At 40.0% G+C, this 13,694-nt stretch overlaps 1 protein-coding gene across 3 annotated transcripts in view; it reads left to right on the plus strand.

Annotated features, from left to right (window-relative positions):
• The first annotated feature begins 905 nt into the window (after positions 1–905).
• Positions 906–13,694, plus strand: part of usp18 (ubiquitin specific peptidase 18) — a 52,390-nt gene continuing 39,601 nt past the window's right edge. For all 3 annotated transcript variants that reach the window (XM_028805632.1, XM_028805640.1, XM_051929589.1), the window contains exons 1-2: positions 906–1,203; positions 9,641–9,745. In XM_028805632.1, coding sequence (XP_028661465.1) covers positions 9,664–9,745 — 82 coding nt within the window. In that variant the 5' untranslated portion in view covers positions 906–1,203; positions 9,641–9,663. The remainder of the gene's footprint in view (positions 1,204–9,640; positions 9,746–13,694) is intronic.

The raw sequence follows: 13,694 nt of genomic DNA on the forward strand, positions 1-13,694 counted from the left end.
TAAATAATAATAATTATTATTATTAAATAATTCCTCCCATATAAGTAACATTTCTCGGACTGCCTTCTTCCATCTCCGAAACATTTCTAGACGTCCTGTTCTTACGCAACACAGTACTGAAGTATTGGTTAATGCCCTAGTCACCTCACGTATTGCTGTAATGCTATTCTATCTGGCATCCCACAAAAACTTATCCATCGCTTACAACTTCTTCAAAATTCTGCTGCCAGGATAATAACATGTTCTAAATCCACTGAACATATTGCACCTATTCTCTCTCAACTTCACTGGCTCCCTGTTAACTACAGAATATAATACAAAATACTGCTCTTAACATTTAAAGCTCTCCACAACCTCACTGATCTCCAACAGACTTACACTCCCTCTCGCTCATCCAGATCAAACTCTGTTCTATGGCAGCTCGAGCGTCTCTCATAGTGCTCCTCAACTCGGGAATTCTCTTCCCTCTCATATACGTCAGCTCGATTGAATAACACATTTTAAAACTGCTCTCAAAACTTATCTTTTCAAACTGGCATACCAATTATGAATTTTGCACTGTTACTGCCAGTTATCTTTGTTTGTTTGCTAATTATTGCTTTTTGATTTATCATTCTCTTGTTTAAAATTTTACTAATGTTGTTTAATTTTATTGTAAGGTGACCTTGAGTGCTAAGATTATAAAACGGGATTTTCTAATGGCCAAATATAACCAAAGCAATTGTTCAGCCTTACCTATGAAATGTAATCAGCCCGGGATATGGTTTGGAGCGGTTTGTACAATCCAAAGCAGCACATTATTCATTACTTCACTCCACAGCAGTGCCACTCGCAATATGGCAGCGACAGTGACGTACGATGCTGCTGGTCATGAGGCGTCTAGTAATTCTATGTCTACGCTTATAGCTACTGTACACTTACTGTACGCGTTTATGTGCATTCACAGGTCTCTAATTTCCATGAGAAGTTGAGAGACAAGACACACCTTTCAACAGAACGTCGCTATCACGGAAAACTTCCAAGTCTTTTTGCCCGTCAGCTTTAAGTTTCAGATGCAGAATCGAAACCGAAAGTATTCCATTAGATCGTCCCAAAGCCAGACGCTTGGTCGCCGGAGGAAGACGGCGAAGAGGTGAGGGGTCCCTGGCTGATCAGGTGCCGCTGTGCCAAGGTGTAGCCTCACGGAATGCTGACTGGTAGAAGGTAAGTAAGGTGATAGTTTTTTTTCTTTATTTTTTGTGAGATATAGATTAATCTAATGATACTGCTACATTTGGTGTGGGCTGCGAAATGTATTTTCTGATCTCGTATATCTTCTTCCATAAAGTAAATTGACGACGCCGTTTGTCTTTTAATATATCTACGCCAATTAGCTTGGAGTGAAGCTTAAACGCCCTTAATAAGGACCGAACTGCCTAACTCAATAGTTTTATTCTTGTCCCAGTGTGTTAAACTGGTATTTAGTGCCGTGCGGTGTGTTAACGTTAAGTGGTGATCAGAAAGAGATGGTTAATTAAGAAAAAAAAAATCAGGATAACGAGAACAATCTAAATTTAAAAAATCTGAAAATATGGCAAATCCATATTTTATGTAATAGTTCAGACCTACCTTTCCCCCACATTAATAGGACATTATACACGCTCAGATTGTACTTTTTAAAATATGTATTGTACCTATTTATTTGTTGTGTGTACTGTGCTTTTATATGTCAATTTTTACTCTACTTTTTATGAGTATATTACTGTTTTATGAATCTTTGGTGATCAAATTAAAACTGGCCCCCGTTATAGTGTTTGTATAATGTATATTATGTGTTCATGTATGTGTATGTATGGAGTTGCAAATCCCTGTAGATGCGTTGTAGCTGCAGATTTGTGACCATGGTCTGTGTGCCTGTATTTAGTGAAAATAGAATTGGGACTTTTCACTAATATACTAACAGATTTGATAAATGGATGGATATGGTACAGCTGGTCCGAGTACGGATGTGCCCAGGCTCTGCCACAATCCTAACTTTTAGCTCTTTTTCTCTTTGTGCTGTTCCCTCGCTTACTGGTCCTCATTGGCTCCTTTATTCTTTTGTTGCAGCTATTAATTTTTAATGTAGTATTGGGATAGATAGATAGATAGATAGAACTCTCCAGAGGAAAATTAGAACTTTTACAGATCTCTTTAAATACTGTAAATAAATAAATAAAAAGGTAGACAGATACAGTAAATAAATATGCACACTTTAGAGATTGGGAGCATGTACTGACTACAGTGTGTTGCCACACCCACCACACCACGAACCATTTAGATTGCTTACTGTTTTAGCTTTGTAAGCATCTTTTCTTTCACTCAGCTTTATCTTTAGCACATGCTGTACGTCCCTCAGAGCCTCTTTGTCACCAGATATGAATGCTCTCCTTTCTCATTCCGGAGTCCTTTTAGCTCCTTAGTAGTCCAAGCACTTTGTTTAAAAAACAAAGCATTGTCTTAGTGAGTGCTACTGTATCAACACAGAAGTTAATATAGTCTGTGACTGCAGTGACGGTGTCCCTCAATATTGTCCCCATGTGATTCACACAGCATTTCCCAGTCTGTCATTTGGAAGCAGTCATTCAGAGCCATTTCAACCTCCAGGCTCCCCTTCCTCACTATTCTGGTGGTAACAAGTTGCCATCTAATAACTGGCTTGTAGTTGGGAATAAGATGAATACAATACAATACAATACAATACAGTTTATTTTTGTATAGCCCAAAATCACACAGGAAGTGCCGCAATGGGCTTTAACAGGCCCTGCCTCTTGACAGCCCCCCAGCCTTGACTCTCTAAGAAGACAAGGAAAAACTCCCAAAAAAAACCTTGTAGGAAAAAATGGAAGAAACCTTGGGAATGGCAGTTCAAAGAGAGACCCCTTTTTCCAGGTAGGTTGGGCGTGCAGTGGGTGTCAAAAGAAGGGGGTCAATACAATACAATACACAGAACAGAACAAGTCCTCAATACAGTATAAATTAAAAAAAATTTTAGAAGTAAAAAAAAAAAAATGTTAGAAGTATGGAGCAGAATTTAACAGTAGATGATATCACATAATAAGATTTGGATATTTTTAGAGTCCTGGAGACCTCATCCATCAAGCTGCCTCCCCCATTTGGCCATTCCACGGCTGAAACAGTGCTGGGCCAGCCAATCCAATGAAAGGACCCCTCTTTCCCACGACTCCTGCGATCCTCCATTAGGGATGACTTTACCTTAGGCAGGCAAAACAACTTGGCAGGTGGGCCGTTGCACCAAGTGCCACATTTGAGTACCGAGAAGAGAAACAGAATAGGTGAGGGTTAGTATCCAAGTATAACTATCATGTTACTTATGTTTTAGTGCTAATGACTAACAACAGAGATGCAGTCCGTACAGTTAATCAGCAGCTCTAGTCAGGATATGCTAAACTGAAGTAGTGAGTCTTCAGCCGGGATTTAAAAACTGAGACCGAAGGGGCATCTCTTATAGTAGCAGGCAGACCATTCCACAGTTTAGAGGCCCTGTAACTAAAAGCTCAACCTCCCATTGTTATTTTATTAATCCTTGGAACCATAAGCAGACCGGCATCTTGAGATCTTACACAGTGTGAGATGAATCCGATCGATCAGATTGGGTAGTCAGATTTTCCTAAAGGAGTCAGTAGATTATACTTAAAAGCATCTTTACCATTTGAATACAGCACATCCAGCTTGTTATTTTCTCGAGTGGAACTGGCCACAAGCTGATAGAAATTTGTCATTATTCCTTCCAAAGTCACACTGTTCAAGTCACCATAGTTTATAATAGGAGGGTCATAGGAGTGAGTCATCATTAAAGTGTTGGTGAAAGAATGAATCATTTCTGTTGCTATGTCCCCATTTATGGAGGGAAGAATATAAACATTAATAAGGATAATGTAATCGATTCCAAAGCATTTTAATGTCTGAATTACAAACTGTAGTTTTAACCATAATATTCTCCCTTTTATACCATTCTTCATTCATACAGATGAGCAGTCCCCCACCTGTCTTTTTTCCGCAGCACGCTGGGTCTCTGTTTGGTTGAATAAGATGAAATCCATCCAGCATTACAACAGTGTCAGGTATATCAGGTCTAAGCCAGCCCTCTGTAAAGCACAAAATGCCACTGTACTTGTATACTCTGTGGCCCGTGATAAGTGCAGACAATTCATCCATCTTATTTGACAGCAATTGAACATTTCCCATTACAATAGATAGACTAGCTCTAAAAGCTTTTTGCGTTGCTTTTACTCTCACGTCAGCACGTTGCTCTCTACATCTGTGGACAAACAGATCCTGTGGTAATGTGAAACTGAGCCGCCTAGGTACTCGCGATCACAGGGCAAATAGCTGATTATGGGAGTATTTAATCCACTCCTCTTTTATTTTCCCAGTGTCTCTTACACTTCCAGGTGTTGCAGACATAAGGCGGCCTTTGGGTCCTCTTTGTGACTCTCTCTTGCAACCCATTTGAAGTTCAGTCATGACAAGCCAGCGCCTGGGTTTGCATGGATTGCATTTCGTCAGTAAATATAAAATCCCTTTATCCGATTTCTAGTGGCTACTATTAGTGATAAGCCAGGAGCCAGATCAATTGTAATTTTAAATAAAACTAATAATTCATGAGTTCACAAACAAAAAGATTGGGTTGGGTTATGGGGTGGTAGGATGGGGAGTCAGCATCCAGCATGGGGTTTTATTTAATTGTAATTTCCATCAGAATGGCTTATGATCCTCTTTGAAGTGTTTGTTTTGTATTTCAATTTCATTTTTATCACAAAAACAGCATACTTACAGAAAAATAAAAGCAACAATTATCACTTGTACTAATAAAACACAACTGTCAATCCATCCATCGCTCTTATGAGACCACTTTTCCCGGCAGTATAGTGTATCTTTTGGATGTGGAGTACCATGGAGAAAATCAAAATTCTCCCAAACTGTGACTAGGCTAGGAAATTCAGATCTTCAGAGGCCTCTCTGCCATGCCTTCTGAAAGGACACATTACCACCCTTAAGTATATTATGGTCATCTGTATAACATGTTGTTTTCATATTTCTGCTTCCTTTGTGTCATCCCACGTGTCAGTATAGAATAACCTTCCTACTATACCAGACCAATAAAGCAACTAAAAAAAAATTGGCTGAAAAGTTAAAGAATTTGCATAAATTAAATCAAGGAAGATTTTCACTCATCAGAGTGGATGACAGGACATCTTTTTGTACATTTACTTTAATTATGTTTAATAAATATATATAAGCACTTTTAAATTAGGTCAGTGTGACTGCACCGAATGTTTGCATTAGACCCCTTGTCCAAGGCTGGTTTCCTTTCTCACGCTATATACTGCTGAGTCTGCTGAGACTTTCCATGACTCCACTGATAGTAGCCATTCTTCTGGGTATGCTAGTGGTATTGGGTTCTCACTGCCAGGGGTGTCACACCCTATAATTATGGGTAATATAGTGGATGATATGTTTCCCTTGGAAAAAAATCGCATTTGTATTAATTAATAAGATTAGCTGACCACATATTAGCAAGGAGTGAGCCACCATAGTGCCATAGGCTTATCCTTATGAGTAGGTGCTTTCCATGGTAAACTAAAATGTTTGGTTGGTAGGATGGCCCTGTGCACGAAAGAAGGTGCCATGCTACGTATTGGAATGAGTAGATGACCTGGTGTTTGCTTGGTCCATTACTAGAGCACTGAATCTCACGACTGCTGTGACACCTATAGCAGCTAGGAGGACTTGGCTGAACAAAGTTTTCAGAGGTATACTTAACCACAGAAGTTATCTCTGCTACTCTTCTGCTACTCAGAAGTACTTTGTGACCCAGGATTAAAATCCCCTCTCAACCCATTGAGAACTGAGCTTGGAGTCAGGAGGTTTGAGTGGCAAGTAAAGGTGTCTAAAATCTTAAAATTAGCACAGCTTATTCAATGTGATGGGGCACAGCAAGAATCATAATCAAGAGAGTGCTTTAATGAAAAACCTGAAATTTCTAATCAAACACATCCTTTAATTCTTTTGCAGCCCTTTGTTCTTAACATCATATCCAAACTGATATATGCTTTCCAGCAGCTGTGCTCTAGGAAGACATCTTTTGCAAACACCAAGATGCTAGCATTGACTTACATCATTGAAGGCACAATTCAAAGCCTGTAAAACTGTAATCTTATATATATATAAAAGCCAAATTCCACTGACTCACTCATCACAAAATCTCCCGAACCATGAGGACTTGGGACTTGAAATTTGGAATGTAGGTTACCCTTGGCCCATAGGTGCTCGCTAAGAAACGGTTTTAAAAATTTTGTGGTCCAAGTGTGAAATTTCTTATAGTTTTTTAGGACCCGTTTGTATGTCTGCTAAATTTGCTATTTTATTTATTTATTTATTTTTTTTTTTGTAATAGTAGTGTGACAAGTTAGTGACTGAGGCAAAAGTCAAAAATCATTTTTAACACAGTATTAGGTTATACTTTCTATTCAAGAGGACTTGGTAACATTATATTATAACATTACTGAATGTATGAATGAAAGAATGAATGAATGAGTGAATCCGTCTTTTATCCAGCTTGCTAGAACCCAATCTAAGATGCAAGGGATGAACTGCCTTTGCAACTGGTGGGTCTGTGTGTTACATGTTTAATTAGTGTTACTATACATTTCTGATCTTCAAAAATACAAGTATTAGTATTGTCATTTTGGAGCTTAACTCCTCCTAAACTATAGCTGTTGAAAACATTTCCATGTGTATAGAGGTTAGAGATTGGAGACTGAGACTGAAGAGCTGACACCATCCTTGCAAGCTGAAGTGCAAGGAGTGCTGAGTGTGTTTGGTTTCCTGCTGTGTGAGAGTTAATTAAAATACAACTTTTGCCCCTAAAATTTTGTTTATTGGTTGCCTCTAAGGTGCCGTGCAGGAGTTTTTCAAGCTTTTTTTTCTTTGGAAGGTTTTTTTTTTTTTTTTCACAGAAACAAATGTTGCTGAGTGTTTAGGAAAGTACTTGTATTCAAACCTGTAGAGTTTTCAAAGCACTGCAGAAAGCAGGGAAAGCAGTTACAGACACTGTCAAGCCCAAGAGTAAATAAAATGCGTTATTGTAATAAATACTTAAGAGTAGCTGTGATTCTTTAGTGGGAAGAAGTTAAGGTATATAAAGAATAATAGGTAATACATTAAAAATATGCTTGTCTTAATACTATTTTAGTATCAGAAATAAAGCTAGTGAGTTGGAGTTGTATTTAGCTGAGCATAATTATATTATAACAGTAATAGAAAACAGGCTAAATAACAAAGTCGGGGATGAGTATAACAAAGATTTTTACAGATTTTTAGGAAAGATAGACAAAAAAAAAGGGGGGGGGGGGATTGCCATTTGTATTTAACAGAATTTAAATTCAAGTCTTCTTCAGTTGGATGATGAGCCACATCTTAGTGAGTATGTCTGGAATCACCTAGAAAGCAGTAGAAAAAGAGGTCTTATGTTAGGAGTTTATTTTAGGAGACCCCCAATGCAGACAGTAATTTCAATGCAAATCTTTTTAGTAACATTAAAAAGGCATGTTTTTGGGGTGGATATTACAGTCATGGGTGACATTAACTGCAGGAATATTAACGGTGCTAAAATTGTAAATAGCAGAGCACAAGAGCGGGAGTTTTTAGACACAATCAGTGACTGTTTTTAGTGCAGTATGTTAAAGCACCAACATGGAGGGAAGCCTGTCTAGATTTAGTATTTTGTAATAATCATGAAAGAATTGACAATGTAGAGATGATTGAATCACTAGAGTCAAATGACAGAAAATAATATGATTTTCAATGCTTTGTGAAAGTGCAGATGCAAAGGCTAAAACTGTTAAGTTTAACTTTGGTAGGGAAAATTTTGAGCAGATGTGACAAACTCTAAACAAAGATAAACTGGGATAAACTTTTATGTGTAGAGACAGCCAAGGAGTAGTGAAACAGATTTAAAAGCATTTCACTTACAATGCAGGATTGGTATATCCCCAAATTTGGAATTAGTCAGAAATTAATGAAAAACTCTGCAGTGAGTTAAAAAAGGAGATAAAAAGATGCTGTAAATGAAAAAAACACCTGTACAAAGGTGTATGAGACTAATAACTCCATTGTGAATCGTACGGTGTTTAAGAACATGAAGGCAAATATTATAAAAGATATTAGGGAAGCTAAAAGGCAGTTATAGAGGAATATAGCAGATAAGGTGAAAGATGACCCAGAGAGATTCTTTCAGTATAATAGTAACAAAAGAACAGTCAAGGAGGAGGGGAAGTATATGAGAAATAATAAGGGGAAATTATAATACACAGGCAGTGAAATGCCAAATGCTCTAAACTTGCATTTTTCTGAAATGTTATGCTCTAAAGTTGCATTTTTCTGAAGTTGTGAGGAAATGTTAAACCTCCCAGCAGTAACAGGGACTACTAAGGAGGTACTGAGTTATTAGGAAATTATAGAGGGAATAGTGCTGCTCAGATTAAATAGGCTCAAATCAAACAAATCACCAGAACCAGATAATATTTATCCCAGAGTTTGTAAAAAGGTTAGAAAGTACATATAGAAACTCTTGACATATATTTTCAAGTAGTCACTGCACACTGGGGAAATCCCTAAAGACAAAAAAAGTAAAATAGAAAATATGATATCATTATATAAAAATGGTGATCAGGCAGATCCAAGTTACATTGGGCCATTAAATTTATAGTGCATCACAGGTAAATTAACAGAAGGAATTATTAAGGATAGGATTGAGCAACGCATGACAAGAGCAGGAGTTTTACTGAACAGTAAACATTCGAGGGAGGTTTTGTTTTACTAATATGCTGGAATTCTTTGAGAAAGCATGAAAAGTATATGAGTATATATACAGTAAGTACATCAAAATGGTGCATATAATATTTTTTATCTTAATTTTCAGAAGGCATGTGATAAAGTCCCCCGTGAAAGGTTAGGCATCAACCTAAAAGAATTAAGGGTTCATGGAAAATGGATGGATGGATGGGTGTAGTATGCAGATAGGTACAGAATTAGCTATAACACAGCAAAGAGAGGGTAATGGTTCAAGGAACCTTATCAGAATTGATAGTGGTGTTCCTCAAAGGTCAGTGCAAGGGATACTGCTATTTTTAATATATATAAAAGATTTAGATAGGAATATAAAAAGGAAAATTAGGAACAAGCTGTTTAAGATGGAAGATGATACCAAGATAGGTGGCTTGGCAGCATTACATGTAGAAAGTAAAAATCCCAGGTTTAAATAAACAGTGGGAGGTCTAAAAATCAAATGTACACCTTATGAGAAAGATTTAGAAATCATAGTGGACTCTACACTATCAACTACCAGACAGTGTTCAGAAGCCATTAAGAAGGCATGATGTGTAGAGTACACGTCCAAGGAGGTTATGCTCAAGCTTTATAATGCACTGGTGAGGCCTCATCTTGAGTACTGTGTGCAGTTTTGGTTTCAAGGTTGCAAATGAACATAGTAGCGTTGGAAAAAGTCCAGAGAAGAGCAAATTGATATGAATTGCATGGTGTTAAGAAAGTGTTAAATTAGGATGACTTTTAGTGGAATTTCTTTTTTTCATTCTAGATGAAATTGCCTTCAACACAAGGATGTTGAAGTTTCTTTATCGATGGATATTTTCTTCTTCGTCAACGCATCTGACCATGGATTATCATACAATGTCAATTTCAGGTTTGTTATATATTGTCAAACTATGTACAGTACATCTATAATCCACTGTTTGTTTTATTTTCATTTTTGTCAAGCATACATCTTCACATGAGTATAGGCATTAAAAGATTAACAATTCTGTGTGAAACATGATTGTAAAATGTTATTTTACTGGTGTTAACAAGAATTCAGGATAGAAAATTTCTTTAGAATCTTTCTGTTAAGGTCTTAGCTTTGTTTCCTCTTCCATGACTGTAGAATTGGTCCTAAAATACGCTTTCCTAATAATGTTACCTGTCTAACAGTAGTTTCATCCAAATACTGTAACAAAATAGCTTAATAGTTAGCACAACTGGTTCATAGAAACTATGTCCTGGGTTTAAGCCCCATGTTGTCTGTGTAGAGCATGCACATTCTCCTGATGTTTGAAGGTTAGGTTATTTGACAATTCCAGATTGACCCTGTATGTGTATGTGTGTGTGAGGTTGCAATGAACTGCAGCCCTGTCCAGTGCTGTTTCCAGCTTTGGCATGCTATGAATTAAGCTGGTTTGAGCATATTATGTTTTATTCTGTTACTGTAAATCAAGGCAGTCTCTGATTTCGATCCAAGGCTCCTCAGCACTACAGAGACCAATAGTCTTAGCGTTATGAGAAAAAGTCCAAATAGAAATCAAAGACCCAGCCAAAAAAGGAGCACACTTGAAAAAACTAGACTGTAAAAGAGGGATTGGTTTTAATTTGAAAATAAACTAATTTATATAAAAAGCACAGTTTTGTTTTTAGTGAAGGTCTAGTGTCTACAGAAGAAGAATTTTCTACCTTTTTCCTTTCATTTTATGTAAAGTATTATAACGTGGTTGAAATTGTGACCCCGAGTGATCAATGGATTTAACCATTTTAAGCGTGATGTCTGTGTGTGTGAGTGTTCCTGATTGTCAGTGGCATGCAAAACTTTTAATTGGATCAACTGATAGTGATCAAATTTAGTGATCAAATCGTGAAACGCTACAACTTCCATGATTTTAAGCAAAAAAGTTGGTATTTTGTGGAGCAGTTTAAGCAGTTTTTGAATAATTTTTCCTTGTCAAAAATGACATGATTTTTGTTAAGGGAACATCCTTTTTTGATAATATATTTTTTTTAATTTTATTTATTAATTTTATTGTAATCATTCCAATAAAATTAATAAATAAAATTAAAAAAAAAAAAAATCATTCCAGCCCAAACGTGTTGTGAGGGTCTGCTGGGAACGTCTGGCAGAGCCCCCTGTCAGAAGTAGCTTCAACTCCCACCTCCGGCAGAACTTCGATCATGTCCCAAGGGAGGTGGGGGACATTGAGTCCGAATGGGCCATGTTCCGTGCCTCTATTGTTGCTGTCCTGAGCTGTGGCCTTAAGGGGGCCGGTGCCTGTCGTGGTGGCAATCCCCGAACCCATTGGTGGACACCGGCGGTGAGGGATGCTGTCAAGCTGAAGAAGGAGTCCTACCGGTCCCTTTTGTCCTGTGGGACTCTGGAGGCAGCTAATAGGTACCGACAGGCCAAGCGGAATGCGGCTTCAGTGGTTGCTGAGGCAAAAACTCGGGCATGGGAGGAGTTTGGGGAGGCCATGGAGAACGACTTTCGGACGGCTTCTAGGAGATTCTGGTCCACCATCCAGTGTCTCAGGAGGGGGAAGCAGTGCAGTGTCAACACTGTATATGGTGGGGATGGTGCGCTGCTGACCTTGACTCGGGACGTTGTGGGTCGGTGGGGGGAGTACTTCGAAGACCTCCTCAATCCCACTAACATGCCTTCCAATGAGGAAGCAGAGCCTGGGGACTCAGAGGTGGGCTCCCCCATCTCTGGGACTGAGGTCATAGAGGTGGTCAAAAAACTCCTTGGTGGCAGGGCCCCGGGGGTGGATGAGATATGCCCGGAGATCCTCAAGGCTTTGGATGTTGTAGGGCTGTCTTGGTTGACACGTCTCTGCAACATCGCATGGACATCAGGGACAGTGCCTCTGGATTGGCAGACCGGGGTGGTGGTCCCCCTCTTTAAGAAAGGGGACCGGAGGGTGTGTTCCAACTACAGAGGGATCACACTCCTCAGCCTCCCTGGAAAAGTCTATTTGGGGGTTCTGGAGAGGAGGGTCCGTCGGATAGTTGAACCTCGGATTCAGAAGGAACAGTGTGGTTTTCGTCCTGGTCGCGGAACAGTGGACCAGCTCTGCACCCTTAGCAGAATCCTGGAGGGTGCATGGGAGTTCGCCCAACCAGTCTACATGTGTTTTGTGGACTTGGAAAAAGCGTTCGACCGTGTCCCTCGGGGAATCCTGTGGGGGGAGTATGGGGTACTGGACCCCCTGATAAGGGCTGTTCGGTCCTTGTACAACCGGTGTCAGAGCTTGGTCCGCATTGCCGGCAGTAAGTCGAACCCGTTTCCGGTGAGAGTTGGACTCCGCCAGGGCTGCCCTTTGTCACCAATTCTGTTCATAACTTTTATGGACATAATTTCTAGGTGCAGCCAGGGTGTTGAGGGGGTCCGGTTTGGTGGACTCAGGATTGGGTCACTGCTTTTTGCAGATGATGTTGTCCTGTTTGCTTCATCAGGCCGTGATCTTCAGCTCTCTCTGGATCGGTTCGCAGCTGAGTGTGAAGCGGCTGGGATGGGAATCAGCACCTCCAAATCCGAGACCATGGTCCTCAGCCGGAAAAGGGTGGAGTGACCTCTCAGGGTTGGGAGCAAGATCCTGCCTCAAGTGGAGGAGTTCAAGTATCTCTGGGTCTTGTTCACGAGTGAGGGAAGAATGGAGCGTGAGATCGACAGGCGGATCGGTGCGGTGTCCGCAGTGATGCGGGCTCTGCATCGGTCTGTCGTGGTGAAAAAGGAGCTGAGTCATAAGGCAAAGCTCTCAATTTACCAGTCGATCTATGTTCCTACCCTCACCTATGGTCATGAGCTATGGGTAGTGACCGAAAGAACGAGATCGCGAGTACAAGCGGCTGAAATGAGTTTCCTCCGCAGGGTGTCTGGGCTCTCCCTTAAAGATAGGGTGAGAAGCTCAGTCATCCGGGAGGGGCTCAGAGTAGAGCCGCTACTCCTTTGCATCGAGAGGAGTCAGATGAGGTGGCTTGGGCGTCTAATCAGAATGCCTCCTGGACGCATACCTGGTGAGGTGTTCTGGGCACGTCCAACCGGGAGGAGGCCCCGGGGAAGACCCAGGACACGCTGGAGGGACTATGTCTCCCGGCTGGCCTGGGAACGCCTCGGGATTCTCCCGGAAGAGCTAGAAGAAGTGGCCGGGGAGAGGGAAGTCTGGGTATCTCTGCTCAAGCTGCTGCCCCCGCAACCCGACCTCGGATAAGCGGAAGAGGATGGATGGATAGATGGATGGTAATCATTCCATACAAATAGATCAATTTATACCAAAAAGAATTGAAGACTAAATCAAACCCCACCCTTGAGAAGGAGAACATGGCCAAAGGAGAATTGCTTAGGGCTTTTTAATAGGGCAAAAATAAACAAAACAAAGGAAAAAATATATACAGGTAAATAAAAAATGGAGAAGGGAAAGAAATGCTGAAATAATTATTTCTTCTTATTCTAAATATTATTGATTAGATCCTGCCAGGTTTTGAAAAAATTCTGTACAGATCCTCTAACTAAGAATTAGATTTTTTCCAATTTCAAATAATATAAAACATCAGTTTCCCACTGACTTATCAGAGGAGAGTTAGGATTCTTCCAATTTAACAAAATAAGTCTGCGTGCCATAAGTGTAGTTAATGCAATCACCGTTTGCTTGTCCTTGTCCACTTCAAGTCCGTCTGGAAGAACACCAAACACAGCTGTTAATGGGTTAGGAGGGATTGAGACACCAAGGCTGTCTGAAAGGCACTTAAAAATTTTTGTCCAAAATGATGTTAATTTGGTGCAGACCCAAAACATGTGACCCAGTGAGGCAGGAGCTTGGTTGCAGCGTTCGCAG

Source organism: Erpetoichthys calabaricus, chromosome 1 (genome assembly GCF_900747795.2).
Source record: "Erpetoichthys calabaricus chromosome 1, fErpCal1.3, whole genome shotgun sequence".
Taxonomy (NCBI): domain Eukaryota; kingdom Metazoa; phylum Chordata; class Cladistia; order Polypteriformes; family Polypteridae; genus Erpetoichthys; species Erpetoichthys calabaricus.